The 21,459-nt window shown below is 34.0% G+C and overlaps 15 protein-coding genes and 4 pseudogenes across 19 annotated transcripts, besides 3 other annotated features; 5 read left to right on the top strand and 14 right to left on the bottom strand.

The window, feature by feature from the left end:
* Positions 1-13,281: part of a mobile genetic element that runs on past the window's edge.
* Positions 1,081-1,431, top strand: TVAGG3_0151700 (Poxvirus D5 protein-like family; the record flags this gene model as incomplete). Its single annotated transcript, XM_051224677.1, has 1 exon — positions 1,081-1,431. One exon carries the CDS (start codon positions 1,081-1,083, stop codon positions 1,429-1,431), a length of 351 nt encoding a protein of 116 aa, XP_051109663.1.
* TVAGG3_0151690 (protein of unknown function, DUF4108 family) lies at positions 1,469-1,891 on the top strand (the record flags this gene model as incomplete). Its single annotated transcript, XM_051224676.1, has 1 exon — positions 1,469-1,891. One exon carries the CDS (start codon positions 1,469-1,471, stop codon positions 1,889-1,891), a length of 423 nt encoding a protein of 140 aa, XP_051109662.1.
* TVAGG3_0151680 (uncharacterized protein) lies at positions 1,907-2,353 on the bottom strand (the record flags this gene model as incomplete). The annotated part of the gene is made up of 1 exon (XM_051224675.1): positions 1,907-2,353. The coding sequence occupies one exon, from the start codon at positions 2,351-2,353 to the stop codon at positions 1,907-1,909; it is 447 nt and encodes a 148-aa protein (XP_051109661.1).
* TVAGG3_0151670 lies at positions 3,813-4,612 on the bottom strand (annotated as a pseudogene). Its single transcript has one exon. A coding segment is annotated over exon 1 (800 nt).
* Positions 4,701-5,315, bottom strand: TVAGG3_0151660 (organellar and viral DNA polymerase type B; the record flags this gene model as incomplete). The annotated part of the gene is made up of 1 exon (XM_001310310.1): positions 4,701-5,315. The coding sequence occupies one exon, from the start codon at positions 5,313-5,315 to the stop codon at positions 4,701-4,703; it is 615 nt and encodes a 204-aa protein (XP_001310311.1).
* TVAGG3_0151650 lies at positions 5,930-6,845 on the bottom strand (annotated as a pseudogene). Its single transcript has one exon. A coding segment is annotated over exon 1 (916 nt).
* Positions 7,453-8,115, bottom strand: TVAGG3_0151640 (uncharacterized protein; the record flags this gene model as incomplete). The annotated part of the gene is made up of 1 exon (XM_051224674.1): positions 7,453-8,115. The coding sequence occupies one exon, from the start codon at positions 8,113-8,115 to the stop codon at positions 7,453-7,455; it is 663 nt and encodes a 220-aa protein (XP_051109660.1).
* On the bottom strand, positions 8,430-9,290 carry TVAGG3_0151630 (uncharacterized protein; the record flags this gene model as incomplete). Its single annotated transcript, XM_051224673.1, has 1 exon — positions 8,430-9,290. One exon carries the CDS (start codon positions 9,288-9,290, stop codon positions 8,430-8,432), a length of 861 nt encoding a protein of 286 aa, XP_051109659.1.
* On the bottom strand, positions 9,327-9,911 carry TVAGG3_0151620 (His-Me finger endonucleases family; the record flags this gene model as incomplete). The annotated part of the gene is made up of 1 exon (XM_051224672.1): positions 9,327-9,911. One exon carries the CDS (start codon positions 9,909-9,911, stop codon positions 9,327-9,329), a length of 585 nt encoding a protein of 194 aa, XP_051109658.1.
* TVAGG3_0151610 (phage tail repeat-like family) lies at positions 10,108-10,692 on the bottom strand (the record flags this gene model as incomplete). The annotated part of the gene is made up of 1 exon (XM_051224671.1): positions 10,108-10,692. The coding sequence occupies one exon, from the start codon at positions 10,690-10,692 to the stop codon at positions 10,108-10,110; it is 585 nt and encodes a 194-aa protein (XP_051109657.1).
* Positions 10,712-10,867, bottom strand: TVAGG3_0151600 (uncharacterized protein; the record flags this gene model as incomplete). Its single annotated transcript, XM_051224670.1, has 1 exon — positions 10,712-10,867. One exon carries the CDS (start codon positions 10,865-10,867, stop codon positions 10,712-10,714), a length of 156 nt encoding a protein of 51 aa, XP_051109656.1.
* Positions 10,887-11,288, bottom strand: TVAGG3_0151590 (uncharacterized protein; the record flags this gene model as incomplete). The annotated part of the gene is made up of 1 exon (XM_051224669.1): positions 10,887-11,288. One exon carries the CDS (start codon positions 11,286-11,288, stop codon positions 10,887-10,889), a length of 402 nt encoding a protein of 133 aa, XP_051109655.1.
* On the top strand, positions 11,305-12,259 carry TVAGG3_0151580 (annotated as a pseudogene). Its single transcript has one exon. A coding segment is annotated over exon 1 (955 nt).
* A 453-nt stretch (positions 13,282-13,734) lies between the features above and the next one.
* Positions 13,735-14,583, top strand: TVAGG3_0151560 (uncharacterized protein; the record flags this gene model as incomplete). Its single annotated transcript, XM_001310312.1, has 1 exon — positions 13,735-14,583. One exon carries the CDS (start codon positions 13,735-13,737, stop codon positions 14,581-14,583), a length of 849 nt encoding a protein of 282 aa, XP_001310313.1.
* A 2-nt stretch (positions 14,584-14,585) lies between these two features.
* On the bottom strand, positions 14,586-14,828 carry TVAGG3_0151550 (serine threonine-protein phosphatase family; the record flags this gene model as incomplete). Its single annotated transcript, XM_001310313.1, has 1 exon — positions 14,586-14,828. The coding sequence occupies one exon, from the start codon at positions 14,826-14,828 to the stop codon at positions 14,586-14,588; it is 243 nt and encodes an 80-aa protein (XP_001310314.1).
* An 18-nt stretch (positions 14,829-14,846) lies between these two features.
* TVAGG3_0151540 (uncharacterized protein) lies at positions 14,847-15,209 on the bottom strand (the record flags this gene model as incomplete). Its single annotated transcript, XM_001310314.1, has 1 exon — positions 14,847-15,209. One exon carries the CDS (start codon positions 15,207-15,209, stop codon positions 14,847-14,849), a length of 363 nt encoding a protein of 120 aa, XP_001310315.1.
* A 139-nt stretch (positions 15,210-15,348) lies between these two features.
* Positions 15,349-16,167, bottom strand: TVAGG3_0151530 (phage tail repeat-like family; the record flags this gene model as incomplete). The annotated part of the gene is made up of 1 exon (XM_051224668.1): positions 15,349-16,167. The coding sequence occupies one exon, from the start codon at positions 16,165-16,167 to the stop codon at positions 15,349-15,351; it is 819 nt and encodes a 272-aa protein (XP_051109654.1).
* A 364-nt stretch (positions 16,168-16,531) lies between these two features.
* Positions 16,532-17,502, top strand: TVAGG3_0151520 (uncharacterized protein; the record flags this gene model as incomplete). The annotated part of the gene is made up of 1 exon (XM_001310315.2): positions 16,532-17,260. The coding sequence occupies one exon, from the start codon at positions 16,532-16,534 to the stop codon at positions 17,258-17,260; it is 729 nt and encodes a 242-aa protein (XP_001310316.1).
* Positions 17,503-18,227: 725 nt separating this feature from the next.
* Positions 18,228-18,260: a terminal%2Cinverted (terminal inverted repeat of Kolobok-1_TV transposon ID:TVAGG3_0013400).
* Positions 18,228-21,459: part of a mobile genetic element that runs on past the window's edge.
* TVAGG3_0151510 lies at positions 18,750-20,617 on the bottom strand (annotated as a pseudogene). The gene has a single exon. A coding segment is annotated over exon 1 (1,868 nt).

Genomic DNA, 21,459 nt, shown 5'->3' with positions numbered 1-21,459 from the left:
GCAAACTTTGTTCCTGTAAAACTTTTATGTCCTATGTATTTGTCAATGACGGCAGAAAGTTTCGAATTGGAAGATGCAACTGGTGAAAGTATTGTACTACAAGAACAACTTCAACAACAAATAGCTCAAGAACAACAAATGCAACAAATAGCTCAAGAATAAAAAAAATATTTTTTTTTATTTTTATAAAAAAATGTACAGAATAGACGTTTCAGATTTTTATGACTTCCAAGCCTTCAGAAATATGTGTCCATTTCGAGACTATAACAAAGCAGTCGAGAATTTGAAACGTTTAGTCATTTATGTCGACTCTGCCCCAGAATGTTATGTCATGAAAGAATGGGATGTAGTCTTTAACAAACCTAAAGCGACAATAGTTTCAGAACAAGAATGTAAACAGAAACTTAAGAAAATAAAAGTCGTACAAGTTGGTATGAAGATGTTAGATGCTTGGGATATCTTATTGTCAAAGTTAGAAGATTTTTCAGTTTCGTGGTATAAAGTTCTATACACCATCTCCAAACTTCTATTCTATCTTCACTGGATATAAATACGAACAAGTAGAATGGAAAGAAAATGTTATAGAAGCTTGGTTAGACCATGTCAAAGAAATTATATGCAATGGAAACGAAAGAGTCTATGAGTATATCTTATGTTGGTTTGCAAACATCTTACAACATCCAAGTGCTAAAAATGAAACTGCTCTCATTGTAATTGGAAAACAAGGAACAGGTAAGAACACTTTCTTTACAGATATCTTATGCAAACTGTTAGAGGGCTATTCGAACCCGAATATGACAAACTTAGAAAACATCTGCGGTAAATTTAACTCTTCAATAGAGAATATGAAACTTATAGTATGTAACGAACTTCAAAAGTATAGATACAACAAAGGTTTTAAACTCAGATGCTTTGAAGAGTCTTATAACAGACAAAGTTGGAGTTGTTGAAAGAAAATATAAAGACCAAAGAGTTTGTGAAAATGTTGCAAATTTCATCATGGTTTCAAACAACGCCGTTCCGATGAAGTTAGAAAGTTCTGACAGAAGATATGTAGTTGTCAGAACGTCAGAAGCTCATATGCAAGATACAGAATATTTTGACGACTTAGCAGAAACTTTGACACCTAACTTTTACAACCACTTGTTCTCATATTTCATGACATTAGATATTTCAAAGTTCAATCCAAGACAAATTCCACATACCGAAGAGAGACAAACATTGTTAGAAGCAAACAAGAGTGTATATGAACTGTTTATAGATGAGACTAACTTTGAGTGTTTAGATGAAAGGTCATTGTACGATTCGTATAAACAGTATTGTCAAGAATATGGTTATATGACAGCGTCTAAACGAACATTCTTGGCAAATGTCAAAAGTCTTTTAGATGTTCAGAATGGTGTATATACAAAGAAAAATTTTTCTGAGTAAATTTTAAAAAAAAATATTTTTTTATCCGATAGAAAAGATGACGAAATTCATCTCAGTAAACAAGTATATGACAGAAGTCAAAGAAGAACTAGACCCATTCACATATTTGAATGTTTACTTCTACCATTTTGAAAAGTCTACATTTGACAAAGTTTGGAACATCGAACCAGTTAAGTTTGCTATTGTGACTAAAAATGGTGCGAAATTTGAAGACTTAGACATAGAAGGTTTGTTAACAGTCAAAGAAAGTTTTGACAGAAGGTTTTCAAACCTTAAAGAAGGCAAAGCATACAAACTTGTTATACCTTATGAACCAAAGAAAGCAGACGACTATGAATATTATGAGTCTAAGATAGTAGTTGAAGTTCAAGGTAAATTGGGTAAAAAGATTTTAGAGTCTAAGCCGGTGTTTGCTCCTAAAGAGGAAGAGAACATTGACATTGACCCAGAAATGTTCTAAAATAAAATTTTATTTTTACATGTCATATCTCCCCTTCTCTGGCTCTGGTTCTTTCTTCTCTTCTTCTACTTTCTTTTCTTTCTTTTCTCTCTTCTTCTTCTCTGGTGGAGTTATGTCAAACTTCTCAGAACCATATTTTTGTAAAAGTGCTTTGTCATTTAATAGCTCTTCTATTCTGTCTTCTATTTCATTTTCAAGAACAGCGCATGTGTCTTCTTTGCATTCTAAGAAGTTTTGTTGGACTTCATCTCTCCAAGAGGCGTCATCTCTGTCAACAAGTCTGTCATTGACAAATTTTAAGACTTCTCTGCTTAAGGTTTTATGGTTCTTGTCATATTCCCAGAAACAGAACTTTAGAACAAATTCACCTTTCTTGTTTACACTATGTAAGATTTTATGGTCGACAGATGTTTTGCTGTCGAAAAGCTTGTCTCGAATATAGATAGCGAAATCGCTAGACATTTCCTAAAAGATAAAAATTTTAATTTTTCTAAAAATATGTTAGAAAAAAGTTTGCTGACATTGACAAGAAATTTGAGAATGTTTTAAATAAGAACAAGAGGAAGTTGGAAAATGCTCAGATAAAACCCATACATGACAAGTTCTTATTTGCTCAGAATGGTATAACAGGTCTAATTGCACCGCCTGGGTCGGGTAAGACTTTCACTTATCTTAAAATGGCTGCACAACAACAAGAACTAGATGAGAAGAACCCATTCTATGAGTTAGTTGTCATTTGTAGTACTTCGGGTCAATTTGACCAAACCGTCAATTCGTTCAAAGATTTATAAAAAAGTCTAAGTTAGTATGTATAAAAGACTCTGAGTTGTTAGATTGGATAAAGAAGTACCAAGAAGAGTTTTGAAGTACAATGCTATAAATGAGTATGTCAATTCTAAGTTTAAAGACCCAAATGAGGAAATGCAGAGAATATTAGAGAAGAAACACTTCAGAAACAAACAGAAAGAGATAGAATACATTTCGAAGAAATTGCAATCTTACGATTGGAAGACTTACCTCACAGATGTCTTCTTATCTTAGATGACTTTGCTTCTCATCCTTTGTTAAAGAACAGAGAACAAGACATGTGTCGAATTCTTAAGAAGCTCAGACACTTTAACATTTCAGTTGTCATTTGTGTACAGACAGCAAAGAGTTTAAGTAAGGATGTAAAGAGAATACTTACTGATATCATACTTTTCCCCGGATTGTCCGAAGACGATTTCATGGAACTTATGAAAGAGTCCATGGCAGGTAAGTTTGACAGACATGAACTATGGAGAAGTACAAAGTCATACAAGACCCTCATACTTCTTTCAGAATTCACATCTACGCAAACAAAGTTCAAATTGTAAAAAGTCAAGCGTAAAAATGTAAGTGTTTGAGTCTTAGTCTGTTGTGGTGCTGGGGCTGTCGGTTCTTCTGGCTTTGGAATGGACTCGGTTGGTGGTACGTCAGCCATCCGTTTGTGTCCTGTCGGAAGGAAGAGTTCTTCCAGTTGGAAGGAAGGACTTTTCCTGTCGGAAAGAAAAACTTTTCCTGAAGGAAAGAAAAATTTTTCCTGAAGGAAAGAAAAATTTTTCCTGAAGGAAAGAAAAATTTTTCCTGAAGGTCGGCCAAAAAGTTCTCAATTTTCGAAAATTTGAATGGTTTACGGACGGACAACAAGAAAAATTTTTCCTGTCGGAAAGAAAAATTTTTCCTGTCGGAAAGAAAAACTTTTCCTGTCGGAAAGAAAAACTTTTCCTGTCGGAAGGAAGAGTTCTTCCTGTCGGAAAGAAAAACTTTTCCTGTCGGAAAGAAAAACTTTTCCTGTCGGAAGGAAGGACTCGGAATGCCAGAAGGACTCGGACAAGACAATTTACCATCTAGAGCTACATGAGCCATCTTTGGTGTCAAGCTTGAAAAATAAATGGTTCATTTACTCTTCCTCTTTGAAGTTGTCAAAATACTCTGTTATTTTTTCCTTCAGTAGCGGCAAATCTTCTTTGAATGTAAGTATTGTACAACCTTTCATATCATAGTGTTTTGAGTAACGTATCTTGAACTATCTGTTTAACATCTTCATTTGGTGTCATTGAAATCGGTAAGTTTTCGCGATAGAACCAATTTCTGTCAGATTTGTAAATCTTAGCTAAGTCGTAAAAGCTTTTGTTGTTTCTTCTGACTAAATGCAACATAACCATATCTCTGTCTTCTTCATTTTCCATCTCTTCAGTGTAAATCATATACTTATAGTTCTTTTCCTTTCCTTTTGGTACCGAACGTGGTATTCTTTTCTGTATGTTTTTGTCTTTTGCTTCAAGCTTGTTCTGCTCTTCACGTTCTTGTCTATGAATTTCATCTAACATCATGAAAATATAACAAGCATAGCGAGGTGAAGCCCACATTGCAACAGCATTTACAAGAAGTCTATGTACATACCAACCTCTCAAACCATTTGGCAAATTTTGACGATTTTCGTACGGAATCTCGACCCGCGGTTTTCCGCGGGTCGCAAACATATGAGGAAATTCTTCTAAAAGTTCTTTGTCTGTTGGTTTTCAAACCAATGATGTGCTTGCTTTGTAGAACGAAGAGCATTGAAAATACTTTGCATTTGGTACATGTCATCTTTGACCGAACGAATGAGACGTAACTGTTTTTATACTGAACCCACTCGTATTCTTCACTTATGGCTTCATGAACGATAGCAGTGTGTTTGTTCTCTGTTGTTGTCATTTCTGTCTTTACATACAAAATAAAAAAAAATATTTTATAAAAACTAACGCTATTTTCTATCTTGTATAAAAGACCAAAAATAAACGCTTTACATGTATTTTTCAGCAACTTCGTCAAATACTTTTATAGCTTTGTCGATCTCATCTACTTCAAACGTTTCTTTACCTCTCGTGGGAGCACCATACATTTTCTCAAACTTTTCAAGTAGTTCTGTTTCAGCAGCTCTCATATCGTTAACAAACGCAACCTTAACTCTATTGACTATACTGTCATATCTTTGAGTTATATTAAATGTTCTTCCTATCTTATATCTCTTTGTATTGAAGTCCTTCGGTTTCTGAACGATGTAAAGTAAGCCTTCACTGCAACGTTCCGTATCGAATGAACCATATGTTATGAAATTATATCCAACAACTGGGTCAATCCATAACAAAACTACTGGTATAAGACTTTTGTCTATAAGATATGCTCTTGTTCCATAGAATCTTACCGATATCATAAGCTCAGGATTTTTTGTCAAAATTTTCTGAGTAGAAGCATTTTTAACCCAGTCGTGTGCTTTCTTTCCTTCAGATAGTGTTAAAATGTCTGACAAAGAATATTTTTTGTATTTCTTTGAGTATCTTACGTTTAAATCACCTATTCTAACCACTTTGGTCTCATTGTCTATCTTTTTAACTGTTTCAAACTCAGTGCTTGTCATTTCCTGTTCTTACATACAAAATAAAAAAAAATATTTTAAAAAAACTAGCGTTAATTTTATTTTTTCTATCTTGTATAAAAGATATGATTTCATAGAGTTTTTTTCACGATTTTCATGTGTTTTAGGCGACTGGGGTTTTTCTCCCACTCGCATTTTTTCACGATTTTCATGAGTTTTAGGCGACCCCGGGAAAAGTCGGGGTCGCAATTTTTTTACGATTTTCATGAGTTTTAGGCGACCAGGGTTTTTCCCCTACTCGCAATTTTTCACGATTTTCATGAGTTTTTTTTACGATTTTCGTACGGAATCTCTATCCTCGATTTTCCTAGGGTAGCAAACATATGAGGAAATTCATGAAATTTGGTCATTTTTTCATGATTTCAGGGATTTTTTTTACGAAGAGTAAAAGTTCACTTCGTCAAAAAAATACAGTTATATCATGAAATTTGGTCATTTTTTCATGATTTCATAGAGTTTTATGCAAGGCCGAAAAAAGTCGGGGTAGCAAACATATGAGGAAATTCATGAAATTTGGTCATTTACTCAGCAAAAATATATTTTAGGTGAAGTGGTGAGATCTCACCTCTTTTCTCACCTCCTTTCTCACCTCTTTTTCACAAGCGTCTTACATGAATTGTACGATGTATATTTGAAATCCTAAACAGTTTTGTAGCTTCTATTTCTTCTGTCAGTATGTCAAAAGTTTTCACAATGCCGAATGTTTCTTTATATTTCTTCTTGACATCAGATAGAAGGAAATCGTCAGCTGTTGGATAGTTTTTGTTCAGAAATGTCAACATGTCCATTTTATCTTCTGCTGGTTTCTCTGCTTCTTTCTTTAAATCTGCATAGTCGTTTCGCATACGTTCTATCTCTTTGACGGAGTAGTTATATTTCCTCATTGCTGCTTTACATTTTGAACATTGTGGGTTCATTTTAGCATTGTACATTGAAATAAAACCTGCAAGTATGACTAAGGCGTCAATGGTTTTCTTTAACTCAAAAGTTGCTGGTTTTATCTGTTCGTTCCATACTTTACCTCTTTTATCTTTATCTCTTATCTGCCATACACATTTTGCAACTAACGAAACAAAGTTGTCGTAGGTCTTAAATTCTTCAGATTTGTATATGTCAGAGATGTTCTTATATAACATATCGCAATCTTTGTCCATAACTTTGTGGTTGCAATGAAAATCCAAGAAACTCATAGTTTACCTTACGTATGAACTTCTTGGTTTCTACTGAGTCAGTTGCTTTGACTTCTATTTCATCGAATTCTGGAATAGTAAGCTTTTGTTGTTGTATTTCAGGAAGTTTAGGTAGATGGTCAATAATATCCTGCATTTCATAAAGATATTCTTCATTTGTTTCATCTTTTGCACTACAGTCTAAAACTCCTTGGAGAAGTTCTTGCTTTATCTTCTGGATTTCTGTTTCGAAAGTATATGAAGAAGGAATGAAGCTTTTCATCTCTACTAACATTGAAGTTGGGTTCATGACTAACGAGTTTGGTGAAGTTGTTGCTAACATGTTCTTACAATAAAAATAAAAAAATATTTTTTTAAAAAACTAAAATATATTTTTTATCTTAAGGAAATTCATGAAAATTCAACGGGTGAGAAAAGAGGTGAAAAAAGAGGTGAGATCTCACCACTTCACCTAAAATATATTTTTGCTGAGTAAAATGAGTTTTGGTTGAAAAATACGGTGGAGCCAAAAGTGGCTCGACCTCAAAACAAGCATTTTGTGAAGAATATACCACCTGCCGGAATTCCGCGGGGTGCTTTTTATACAAAATTCAACGGGTGAAAGAATACGATGAAGAAGTCTCAACAAAACAAGCATTTTGTGAAGAATATACCACCTGCCGGAATTCCGGCGGGTGCTTTTTTTATACAAAACATTGACGTTCATGTTTGACAAAACAAGCATTTTGTGAAGAATATACCACCTGCCGGAATTCCGGCGGGTGCTTTTTTTATACAAAATTCAACGGGTGAAGTCTATTTCCTGTGTTGTTGTCAAAATGTCATGTTGTCACACTTTTTCAGAGAAGTTAAAATGACCGAGGGACCGAGGGACCTGGTTCCACCTAAAATATATTTTTGCCGAATTCAATAAAAATAAAATGGTTCATTTACTCACAATATTTTTGTACAAAAGGACCCCAACCTTTTAACCTCTCTTCTGCAGCTTCTAATGAAACTTTAGCGAGTTCATATTCTCTAAATTCTCTCTTTAAATCTTCTTGTTCCCATTGGTTTAGTTCGTATGGAGAGTCTCTATAACCAGAACATATCTCACGTTCATGTTCTATTTGTTTTTCATGCATTTTTCTAACTTCTTCTTCGAACAAAGGTTTAGCATTCTCTGCTGTATCTTCAAGTTCTTCTTCATCTAATTTCTCATGAACTTTCTTGTCTATGGAGTCCATAATTTTTCCAACTGCTATGCAATATTTTGGAGAAGCCCACATTGCTATATAGTTTACGAGTCTTGGGTCTACATACGTTCCTCTAACCTGTTTGATTTCATCGGGAATTCCTGCATTAACATTGTATAAAAAGCACCCGCCGGAATTCCGGCAGGTGGTATATTCTTCACGAAATGCCTTAAAATACTCTTCCCAGGACTTATTTTCCAACAACTTTCTAAAGTCTTTCCTAAACTGCTGACACATATTTGTTACATTTATATAACCATCCTTGTCTCTACGTAAGACTTCAATACCGTTGTAAGTGCCTTTTGTGAATGTTTCGCCATTAGATTTGTTCGTGAACGTTTTTGCTTCGACTGTCATACTGTTCTTACAATAAAAATAAAAAATATTTTTGGCTTAACCGTCGGACATTCGTTTTTGGCTTAACCGTCGGACATTCGTTTTTGGCTTAACCGTCGGACATTCGTTTGTGGCTCGACCTCAAAACAAGCATTTTGTGAAGAATATACCAACCGCCGGAATTCCGGCGGTTGCTTTTTATACAAAATTCAAGAGGGTGAAATCTATTTCCTGTGTTGTTGTCAAAATGTCATGTTGTCACACTTTTTCAGAGAAGTTAAAATGACCGAGGGACCGAGGGACCTGGTGACCTGGTGAGATCTAAAATATATTTTTCAATACTTTTTCAGCACTTTTCCGTAGTTGTATATGAAAGACAATTCGAGATAAAAGTCATAGTATAGTGGAATAATATGCTGCACACCGTTTGTTGTGAACCAAAATTGAAAGTCAGAGAAACTGTTACTAGGTGGTTCGTAGAATTTAGAAGCAAAGTCATAAAAGTCCTTACCGATACAAAGAAAACTGTTGTTGCTTGAACTGAAACTTGCATGACACATGACATTTTGAGGATCGAACACGTTTCTATAAACTGTCAAATCTGTTGGTGGGAGTATAAATTTAAAAGGACCGTCAGGTGGCAATGGTTCGTTCTGGTTTAGTAACCGAAGAAATTGTGCCCAAGAACGTCTGTCTACTCCCCAATATAAAAACTGTGTATCTCTTGGAGGGTTATTTTCAATCCTTTGAAATGAAACTGTGGAGTTCATCTTGTCGTATTCTAGTTTTAGATAGTATGTTCCATTTAGTAAAGAGTCGTATTTTTCTTGAAATTCCCAGTAGTATTTGTTTATTTGAGTTTGAAAGTCATTTAGAGTCTTCTCAAGACTTTCGTCTGAACGAATAGTAAAGATTTTCATTTCGTCAAATTTTTCTATTAGACCATCAGAACCTTTATACTGACCGTGAAAATATACTGCGAACATAAAAGCGTTAGTTCTATTTGAAAACAAAACTCTTCTAAATCCTATTGCCTTTGCATCTGAAGGACTTTGAAGCCAGCGAATTGGATAGTTAAATCTATATGCTCCGGATGAAATTTCTTCATCTGATATATTCCTACCAGCGTTTGTAAAGATATAGTCTAACGGTTTTGTATCTGCTACTTTTGTTCTTTGTTTTTCAACCTGAAGCATTTTATATATGTAAAAATATATGGTTTAAAAAACGTTTTAAAATGGTATGCCATATAGCTTCTTGAATTTGTTAAGAAATATTCGAACGTTTTTTCCATCTGTATCTCTAGCGTTTACATAAGCATAGCCTTCCTTAGTAAAATATACTTGTAATTTTCTATAGTTTACGCCGGTATAAAAGTAGAAAGAGTTTTGTTCTTCGCTATAGTAGTAAAACTCAAACGTATGCTCGCCATAGTCTGTAATTTCAATTGTTTCATCTTCTAGTTCGTCGACAAATTCGAATACAATATCTCGAAATTTGCCTTTGTTCTTATTGTTTTCAGAACAAGTAACCCAGCGTAAGTTTTCAAGTCTATTGTCGTTTCTTATACGGTTTATATGGTCTACAAAAGGTAAATTGTTAGGGTTCGGTATAAAATGAGTTGCAATGACAATATGTTTAAAATAGTGTTTTCCACTCATACTCATAATAGCATATCCGTTATTTCGCTCACATTCGCTTAAAACTCTTTTTGTCTCTTTTTTTCTGACTTCAAATGACTCACAACAGTGAATTTCATATTTCTCATCTAACAAACAAGTTTCCCAACGGTCTGTTCCGACAAACTCAGCGTACATTTCAAATAAAATAAAAAAATGTTTTTTTTGAAAAAATGTTTTATTTTAAATGGTATGCCATTTCATATTTCTCATCTAATTTCTCATGAACTTCATCGTCAATGTTTTTGTTAAGACTTCTTCATCTATGTCTTCCCAACGGTCTTTTGCGACAGACTCAGCGTACATTTCAAATAAAAATAAAAAAATGTTTTTTTTACTTTACGTAACCACCTGCTGCCAAAAGTCTTTGACGCCAACCCATACCAGCTAATGAAGGTTGACTTGGTTTAGTCTGGAGACTAAACTTTGGTTTTGGTTTATCTTCAGTTTGTGGCTTCCCTTCTTCTATTGGTTTTTCGTCACTTTTCGGTTCGGCTGACTTTACCTCACTTGCAGGTATGGTTGTGTCGTTAGTATCTTCATAAATATCATATGCCATCTGTTTTTGTTTTCCTTTCAACTTTTTGTGTTTGTTGTAAAGTTTAGAATATTTTGACTCTAAGTCAATGAGATGTTCTATAATGAACTGTTGGTCAGTGAAGTAAACTTTTCCATCTGTTGTCTCGAAAATTCCTTCAGACTTCAATATTTTATTTGTGAGAGTCTGTTTCTTTTTTGAGATACTTGCCGTTCCATTTTTATGAAAAGTGACTTTGTAGTTAGGGTTTGTATTTCCAGACCTCACACTTTCTATTATTGAATTTTTCTCTTCATCTGTAAGTTCTTTGACAGGTTTTGACAATGGTTCTGAACTTTTTGTTTGTGGTGTCAAATCTACCGTTTCAACTTCTTCGGTCATTTCATCTCAGTAAAAAATTTTAGTTTGGTTTGTTTTCAACTGGTTGTTTAGGTTTTTTAAGTCGGTCTAAAACTTCTTGAGGTATAGGAAGAACTTGACAAACACGTGGTTGTGTAACTGCTGGAAGCCGACAAATCCATCTTGAACCCATTTGTCTTAAAGCTGTATTGTTCATTTCATCTCAGTAAAAAATTTTACATTCCCCACGTTTGAGGCGGTTGAGGTTGGTTGTTGTTTACCCACTGTTGTGCATGGTTATATCCTCTGTTAAAGAATCTTTCACCTTGGTCCATGTAGTGTCCTGCTTGGTTATAGTAGTCATTTGCTTTGTTATAGTAGTTTCCTGCTTGTCTTCCTACATTGTCCATCCATCCTTGAACTTTTCCTCTTGTTTCAGGATTTGGAATAAGATTTGCTGCATCTCGTGCTACATCCCAACCTTTCTGTACGGTTTGTATAATAGGTTGCGCTTTCTCTTTCAGTATACCTAATGTACTCAAAATCTTCCTTCCAATTCCAAATGCACCTCTGGCTATTGTTCCCACTGCGGGTAAAAATCTAGATGCGACTCCTGCTAATGCGCCAAATAAACCCATTTCTTATAGGATAAAAATGACGAATCCAAACAAGGACCCGTATGTTTCTAAAGCAACAAAGAAAGCACTCATGGTAAAAATCTTTAGTTCAACACCAAATGCTTGGTTTATGGATATCTTGGAAAACATTCCGAGAGTTAGAACAGATGGACCTCCATACTGGCTAATATTTGTTGGTCAAAACACAAGATACTGTGAAGCCATACCATTATGGTCCAAAAATATTTTAGATGTGAAAACTGCTTTGACAATATTCGTTGACAAATACCATCCAACAAAACTGACATCTGACTGTGAAAGTTCTTTCAAATCAGACGATATTAAAACTATCTGCGTTCAAAAAATGTAAACCAATATTTCATTGTCGACCAAAAATTCTGCTCTTGGTGTCATTGACAGTTGTATAAAAATCTTAAGAGACTTAAACCAACCACAAGGTGGTGAGGTAGATGAAATGTCATATGACGACAAGTATAGACACTTCTCCATGGCAAAGATGAGACAAGTTTTAAATATTTACAATAACCGTAAACAAAAAGGTTTGGGAAACCACTCCCCCGAAGAAATGAAAAACAACCCTGACTTAGAGAAAGTATATATTTAATAGTTTAGTTAAGAGGGATAGACAAGAAAGAATGCCAGGCTTCAAACTTAAGAAAGGTGACAAAGTAAAAATAGAAATACCTAAACGCGACCCATATGAAAATACTATTGACTATGACAACAATGGGAACCCGACAGGTACTCACATTCGTGTTCGTAAAAATAGAAGAAAGTATACAAGAGAATATTATGAAGTTTTAGGCAAACATGGCAAAATGTACAGACTGCAAGCAGAAGATAAAACTACTATTGTCAGACCTCGTTTCAAACTTGTCAAAGTTCAAGGTGGTATACTTTCAAAGACAGTTCCTAACAAATATAAGACAACTCCTGACGAATATGCTAAAGAAGTGGAACATGACGACTAAGCAATTCTATACCATGCGTAAACTGTCATGTAAGGTGGCATGTAGTCTTTACTTTGTCCCGTTGTTTGCGTATACCCTGAAACGCGATGTGTATGGTTTCCTTCTCCCTGTGTGCTACCCCAGAAACAATTTATAGCAAACTGAACGTTGTCTTTAACATCATATCCTTTACCTTTTTTCATTGCTGACCAATCCCAAAATCTCTGCTTATGCCAACCTGCTTCAGATGTACTTAAATTTATGTAGTGACTGTGCGCAGGTAAATTTTCACCTGAAATCGTTTTACTTCCACCTGTTTCCTTTGAAGAGTTTGCACAATACAAAAACCTGTCGACTATTTGAGTCCAAGTTCCAAAACCAAGTACTACTTCTGGTCTGGTAGAGTTCATTGACGTGTAAATAGAACCTATAGGATATAGTGTTTGAAGTATTTCTGTCTTTAACGTTTGAAGCTCTGTTTTGTCAGCTTTTTTATCATATAAATCTTGAGCAGTGAATTTAACATTGTTTTCATCCTTCATGACATAGACATTTCTACATCTAATGTATCTCATCGTTGTTATGTCATCCTCCGATGTTAAACCTTGTGGAAAGTTAGGAGGTTTCCAATTTAATACATCCCCACCAGTTTCTTCAACCGTTCCTTCAATATTTTCTATACCAATTGCGAAGAAATCGTGTGTATGGTTCTTATCTGCCTTCTTTTCAAGGCTAACGTTTAAGTCTGTTATTTCAGAAGATGTATGTGTATGTCCAACGGCACTTTTACTGTTTAAGGTTTCTTGTAAGTTTGTTATATTTGCAATGGTATGTGTATGTCCAACGGCACTTTTACTGTTTAAGGTTTCTTGTAAGTTTGTTATATTTGCAATGGTATGTGTATGTCCAACGGCACTTTTACTGTTTAAGGTTTCTTGTAAGTTTGTTATATTTGCAATGGTATGTGTATGTCCAACGGCACTTTTACTGTTTAAGGTTTCTTGTAAGTTTGCAATATTTGCAATGGTATGTGTATGAGTCTTTTTAGAATATTCGTTTTCAGCTCTTGTCACTTCACTTGACATTTTATTGTCAACATATGTTTTGTCTGCTAGTTCAGGATGAGTATGTTCTTTTGTTGCATATGTTGCATCTGCTCTGTCATGTTCTTCTTGAACTTTTTCAATGACATACTCTTTGTCAGCTTTGTTGTCAACATCTGCTTTCAAAAGAAGTTCATCTATAGGTTTCTCGTTTAAAGTTCCTTTTGTTGGATTTATACAAACAGTATGGTTCTTACTGTCTTGAAACAGAAACTCGTCTGTCAATGGGTTTATCGTCAGTTTTAAGTTTCCTTCTTTCAATGACTCAGATATCTTAGAATAGTTTGAAAAGTTTGTTGTGTTCTTATTTAGAGCTTGCAAAAAGAGTTGTCGGTTGTGTTGTATTTCTCTCATAGACGCTGTTTCTTTCGACATTTTTATTCTAGATAAAAAATGCTTCCAATAGAAAAAGAAAATTCAAGAGTTGCTACAACTAAACCATTAGATGAACTTTTTACGAATGTCGGTCAAAAGTTTGAGACAGAGACCGTAAAGCATGAAGGCTATCGTTTTGACTACCCGTTAAGATGGTTAAGAGACCCATCCGTCACAAAAGCTATTGGCTTTCGTAGAATGAAGTTCATTTCAGAAGCCATACATGGTTTCCCATTTACGGTCGCTTTTGAAGTTCGATACTATAACAAAGAAAAACGTACGTATGAGAAATTTGAACAGGGAAAACTTTTACAAGTGAATTTGCTTGTAAACTTAGAAACAACTCTTCAAGCTTTTCAAGAAAAAATAAACGATATCTATCTCGAATATGCAAACCAGTACAACATTGACGAAGGAGAGTACCATCTCGATATTGTTTATGACAGGAAAAATGCAACTGTTAAATTCAATAGAATAGAAGACCTTGGAGAAGACGTTTATATTTCTACAAAATATAACAACTTGGCATGGTATAGATTTTTGAGGATGTTAAATCAGCCTGCAGAATATCCAGTACACCCGAACTTTTATGAAGTCGAAAACCCTAATGGAACATATGAAAATGTTTTCGACTCAGATGCTATTATAGTTCATGCTTCATTTTCTGGTGCACAAAACTCTTTTTTATGCTTGGCAAATGACTTTTACGAAAAACCTACAAAGCTATATGAACCACCGAGTGGAAGTATTTCAGACTTTCAAGTATGGTTTACAACAGATGGAAGAAAGAGAATAGTTCCATTATACCATGCGTTTTACTTAGAACTTAGTCTCATATACAACTACTATCGAACGGTAAAAATATAATTTTAATACGGTTGAGGTGTTGGATTTGGTTGCCAACTAGACTGTGGTGCAGGTTCAGGCTGTTGTATAACAGGAGCTTGTTCTTCTGGTTCAGGGTCTTTAGGTATAATACCAACAAACTGATCTACTCTTTTACCAATATTTTTGACTCCGTTCCAAATTCCTCTTCCTACGGTTTTTATTCCATTCCATATACCTCTTCCAACATTTCGAAAGAAGTTTCCTATTCTTCCAAAGAAACCCATTTTACTATATGTAAAAATCTAATGTCCACCTAGTCTCTTACGTTTCCTTCTGAGTTCCATTGCATTCTTTAACTGGAGCTCATACATTCTATTTCTCCTCTGGTAGAAAACATACTCTGGGTCAACTCCTGTGTTCGCGTCATCTGCATAGAGTTGTTTATATCCCACTTCAGGGTTTGTATAAAACTCTTTCCATCTCATATTTGCATACCATGGTGGCAAACCTAACGCAGCGTCATTTGACATGGCAGTTTGCATTTGTACATCTGTTGGCACTTGACCATAGTTTGCCATTGCAGTTTGTATTCTAACTTCATTTGGAATATTCTCTGGGTTTGGTTGTCCAGGTTGCTGTGCATTCGCTAAGTTCTGTGCGTCCATTTAATATTAGATAAAAATATCTCTTACGAGTACATATGCTGAACATTTGCAGGCAGTGGTTCATCTTCATATTCTCTATATCTTTCTGCCACGTCAAATAAGTAAATGACACAATGGAAAAAACCTAAAACAAGTAGTCCTATTTCAAACCACATTTACTTACCAATAAAATTTCTTTGTTATGACACTTTCTCCGGTTTATAGGACCTCTCTCATATTCTATCTTATCGTATCTAAAATCATAGTCATGTATATCCTCTAACCATCTCATGACACTTTCCAAACCACTTTTATCGGATGTAAAGTAAAAGCATGGATGGTTATGTAAAACGTCTAAAGTTTCTAAAGAGTCTCTCAAAGTCCAGTCTGCTTGGTATTGAAAATCATATGTGTTATAGAACGGTGGGTCTACTATAAAGAAAACATTTTCCTTGTTTTTATATTTTTCATACAACTCTGTCCAACGACATCTCACAAACTCTATACCCTCAGTATATTTTTCTATGTTCTCTTTGAAAACCTTTGTATAGTTAAGATATAAAACGTTTGACATAAGTGTTTCAATGTCATGAACTCTTATAGAACCACTATATAATAGTCTAGAAGATATACTATCCCAGTCAATATACTCTGCTTTTTTCAAAACCTCTCTGACAGTATTTTTCTTATCTAATGGTATACGTTCCATCTTACCTATAGGTATCTTTTCTTTTAACTCTTTCAATATTTTGTTTGTGTCTGGTATATGTTTGAGACGGTTCATATAGTTGTCGAAGTCATTGCATATAATCTTTGAGTCAGGAAATACAGTATGGCACAAATGAGATATATAGAAACTTCCACCGAACAAATCTACAAATGTTAGACCATTCGGTAGTTTCTTAAGTTCTCTCAATAGAATATCTTTACATCTACTCTTATTTCCAAAGAAGGGTAACGGTGGTTTTGTAAAATTCATTTTATATATAATAAAAATGTTTTTACCCTGAAAAGTGACAGAAAAGTGACAAAAACATGAAAACTACTCGGTTAAGGTCTTGTCGGTTTTGTAAAATAACCATCCTATCTTGTTAAGACTTCCTGGACTGTTGTCAAAATGTCATGTTGTCACACTTTTTCAGAGAAGTTCGTTTAACCGAGGGACCGAGGGACCTGGTGTTATACTAAACATCTTCAGGGGGCTAGAGGGGCGCAGCCCTGGAAGCCCCAGTACCTTTTTTTTTTTTTTTTTTTTTTTTAATTATGAAAATATTGTTTACAATGGAGAATCGTATATACATTAGTTAAACGTAAAATAATTCAATGCAATTTCATATCACTTTATGTTCGCATTTTTATTGATCAATATTTGGTCTGCAGACATATCTATTGAAGGATGCACATACCAAAATTCATTCACGGTAGGAATGGGGTCACACTTAACACGTACAGTTTCGAAAGGCACTGTTTTATGCATAGAAGGGTCAGTATTAATAAAATCCGATAACCCATTTGTCGCTACATATAAAATCATTGAAAAAGATCGTCAAGGAACGAAAATTATTATTAAAACAGGAACAAAAGAAAATCCTTTTTTATTTGGAGCCAAAATGAAAGAAAATGAAATGAAGATTGAAGCAATGGATCCTTCACAAGATTTGAAATTAGAAATTGTTGGTATTAGAACATCAGATCCCAATCTATTAAGATCATATAGCATTTTTACGACAATGAAATCATTCAATAAAGTCATTGAAATAACACCAAAAAGAGCATTAGATGTATTCACGTGGAATCAATATCCACTAAATTTCTCTGTGAACCCTCGAATGGTATATAAAGAGTTCTCTAATCTAACTAGTTTTTCTCAAAGTTTTTCTCAACCAACGAGTTTCAAATATTGGCTTGGTTTAACCACACGTTTTGAGCCAATTGCGGAGAAAGTTAATGTTGTATGGGAAGAAGATACTACTGAACAACCAATTTCCGGTTTCAAAAATCCATTTGGTGAAGATGTATTATATTTTCTCCCAAATGAAGATGCATTCACACTTGAAGAAGTTATCAAATAAACTGAAGAAAATAAAAAAATATTCCTAGAAGGAGGCAGTATTGAAGAAGAAGTGTATCCAGAAGGATGCGAGAGACCAATAGGTTTTTATGATAAGCCATATGAGAAGGATTTAAACATCAAACCAGGCAAATCAAATTGCACGCTAGGAAGCTTCGTTTTCGCATCAAAGGGAAAATTCAAAGTTACCGTCTATGACAGATCTTCAAAGAATGACAAAGGTAAAACATATGAAAATCCATTTAGTGTAGCTGGATCCCAGTACGTTAGTGTTATTCAATGCGCTGACACTTCAAAAGAATGCAAAGTTCAAGTTGCTACAATAACAGAGCCAATTCATACTGATTCTGTAACTAATCATTCATTTTTCACAACAAAGAATGCATTCGAGTTTGATCAAAATGTAGTTTATACCAAAGATAAAACAATCACATTCGGTTTAGTAGCAAATACACCAGAGAACAAAAAAATTGAAGGAACTGGAAATAATAACGTCAATCTATCTCTAATTAATAGTTACTTCGCAACAGGGAAAGGAAAACTAGATGGCGAAGTGATAGTTGCAACCCCTGATTTCCAAAAAGATAAATATGTTGATGAGACAAAAATCCATGTTACCATTAAACGTGAAAAATTTTCACAAGAATATGGAAAATCATATTTTGAAAAGAATATTATCTACGAAATTCCACCTGGTGTCAAATCAGAAGATGAAGTAAAATCTTATTCAGCAAATAGCGAAGTAACCTTTGTTAAGGAAAACAATCAAAACGATGACTCTAAATCAAATGGCGACTCTAAATCAAATGGTCTAGGTGGTGGAGCAATAGTAGGCATTGTAATTGGAGTTATCGCATTCATAGTAATTGTCTGCGTTCTTGTCTGGTTCTTCGTATTTAGGAAGAAATCAAATGAATCTGGCTCCGGAGAAAAAGTGTAGTCAGACTTCTAAACTAGTTTTTTTTTAAGGGTGCCCTATAGACGATAGCCCCCTCAGAAAAAATAACCTTAAATAAAACCAATGCTTTTCGAGACCTATTTTGGTACCTCCAAAAACATTTTTCTCGGCAAAAAATCAAGTTGATGTATTTTGTTTTGTCATCGTAGATACTCTAATTTTCGCCCAGTAATGTTATATAAAAGGAGCTTTTTTGTCGAAATGCAAAACAAAATTGGCCGTTAATGTGGTGAATTATCGATTTTTGGTACAGCATACTTTCTTATCAATGAATAAATGCAGCTACTTGATAAAAGAGTCTTCAAAAGCAACTTTTGAAAAAAAATATTCCTTATTTACATCAAGAGCCGAATACTTTTACGATGAATATTAATAAAATTTGTCGGTATTTATTCTTACAGATTATCAGATCACAAAAGCCAAAAATTGTTTATTATTTTTTTTCAGAATAAAAATTTCGAATGTATCAATTATATCAAATACATACATTTTATTCATACATTACAAATGAAAGATTTAATTTTTGAAAAACCTAAATTTTTTCGAAAATCAAATATTTTGGTGTATTATATGCGCCTTTGTTTAAATTATTCGCCAATTCCTCATCACGAATGTAAGATATTTTGGTATTACAAAAGAGAATCCATGAATTGATGTTTTCGTCCAAAATATAATATTATATTGTCGACTGTGATAAGTTATTATGGCTACTAGTTTGGATTTTACAGCTGGATTGTTATTCCATGTGTAATCATCCAATGGAAACGTAAAACCAGCAACATCAATAAAAAGATAATCTGAAAAAGTAGGAGTAACTTGAAGTTCGTTATTATTAACAAGAGGAATGTCAATTTTATCTGTAAATCCCCAGCAGAATTTTTTGAAATAATCAATAAGATCTAGTTGCCTAGCTTCACATGCAAGCGATTCTTGTAATTGTTTGAAAGCATCAATTGGATCAGCTTGATGTATCTTTTGCCGTTCGAGTACAGGTGATACAGATAAGTAACATCTGCATTTTCCGAAAAGTTCCGATTTGTGAGCGATAATATTTCTTTGTATATTAACTGTTGCTCATTGGGATTAGAGAATAATTCGTCAAATAGTTTGTGCATTAATGGTCGAAATGTAATAAGTTGAACAATAACGGCAAGAAAACTGAGATTTTTTCCAAGCTTGATACCAAGCTTTTGTTTTTTAGGCTTATCATGAGTTTTTGAGTGTCTGTGGAAGTTGTATCAAATCAGGATGAAAATCTGCTATCATTTCAAGAGATGGTGGATTGTGGCTGAGGACGTTAAGATAATTGATTGCGTTTATCTTAATTTTCTCAAAGTTATGAAAATCAGTAAAAGCTGAATTCATAATTTCTTTTGCTTGCTGAGAATCGTAAACTGCAACAGCCGAGATGTTTTCTTCATTAATACGAATTAAAGACGAGTACGTATTATAAAGATCTTGTTTAAATTTGGATAATAAATTTTGGAATTCTTGAGGATCATCTGGAATTTCCTTCGCCTTGAAGAAAAATGAAAACCTTTTCCAATCTGGTGGTACTTTGATATCGGAACCAAATATAGATTTTTTGTTGAATTTTGGATAATCTGTTGGAAGTGAAAGATTTTCAGATTCTGACGGTTCTTCATCCGCTGGCGGATCCTCATCGTCAGTGTATTCAATTTTTTCGGATCTGGATCCATCTTTTGACGGTTTATGAGGAACTAAGTCAGCGAATTCTGGGTCAATTTCATCTGGAATGTAATGAACGCATCTGTTATGATTTCTGTAGTTTTCCGAAGTTCTTCTGATATGGTCATAATCGGATTTATTTTCGAAATTTAATATAACTTGTAAAATATCTTCATCAAAATAAGAATCATCTATACCCATTAATCTTCTTAGTTTTGTCTTCCAATTGTCTTCATTATACGCAAATACAGAAACAAAAATTCTGGCTGGAAATCCAATAATCCAACGAAGATTTTTTGGGACTAAATGGGCTTTCAATGAATTGAAAGCTTCGTTGAAATTTGTATGATATTGTTTGCTGATTCTTAGAAACAATGGAGCAATATTTGTAATAATTTCTCTTTTTTCGATATGCTCTGGTGATTCTCCTGGATATCTATTAATTAATCCCATCCATCTCTGAACCTTTTGCTCTGGTTTTAATGTTGGGCATGCAAAAAGGATCCTAAATATTTTTTCAAATTTAGGATATTTAGTGACAATTTTTGAAAATGCTGATTTTATCACATGATTTGGATCTCTTACATGTGATAATTGTGCACCAGAATTCTCTATCATTGTTGAATCTTTAACATCACCATCTGAACAAAAAACTTTTATTTTTTTCCATAAATCAGATTTCAACATATCACGTAATGCATAGCTTTCCATTAATCCTGGTGAAATTTTTGGTTCAACCAAAATTTTGGGACTTTTGAATTTTATTAATTCTGGATGCCTTGAAACTATTCTAAAATCTAATATTTTGTTTGTATTTATATCTATAAGCGTAATGACGGCATGTAAAGCATCGCGCTTAGAACTCCATGCGCAATCTAATGAAACATTAAATTTGTATTCTGAATCATGTTTAAGAATTTCTTGTATATTAGCTTCACAACTTGCTGTTGCAACTTTCTCAAGATCTGGCAATATGCTCTTTAGATGCGCAAGTAATGTAGTTTCTGTTGGGCAATGAAAGTTTAGGAGTGATGCCAATTCGATGTGTTTTGAAAATCCTGCACCAGATATAAGAGAAATGTAAGTATGAAGATTCTTGACAACGTCACTATACGGAACTCCAGGCTTAAATTTGACGTTGAATATTGTTTCTTCCTTAACATTTGATTGTGAATGATCTTGTTTTGAATTAAGCTGGTTTAGATTAATGAAATGCGAAAAAGGTTTCTTATTTGAATAAACAGTTCGATGATAGACCCTTTTTGGCAGTCATCAGCTTTATATGTTATTAATATATCTTCAATTGTGTATCCTTCCATGATTGGAATAGAATACTCCATAGGAAGAGCTAAAATCCCGCCAAATTTTACGGTTTTTTTAATACAAAAGTAATCAAAGTGAATAAAGCAAAGATATATATTGTATTTAATCAGTCAATTGATATTGGGTAGAATATATGCTCAATATTTCATTTTTCAAATTTATTATTTCAAAAAACCAATAATTGGCGACATTGTTTACTGTAATAATTGTTTTAAATGAAAACACTATAT

This window comes from Trichomonas vaginalis, chromosome IV (assembly GCF_026262505.1).
Source record: "Trichomonas vaginalis G3 chromosome IV, whole genome shotgun sequence".
Taxonomy (NCBI): Eukaryota; Parabasalia; order Trichomonadida; family Trichomonadidae; genus Trichomonas; species Trichomonas vaginalis.
Note: the sequence above shows the minus strand (reverse complement) of the source record. Positions and strands in the feature narration are given on the sequence as shown.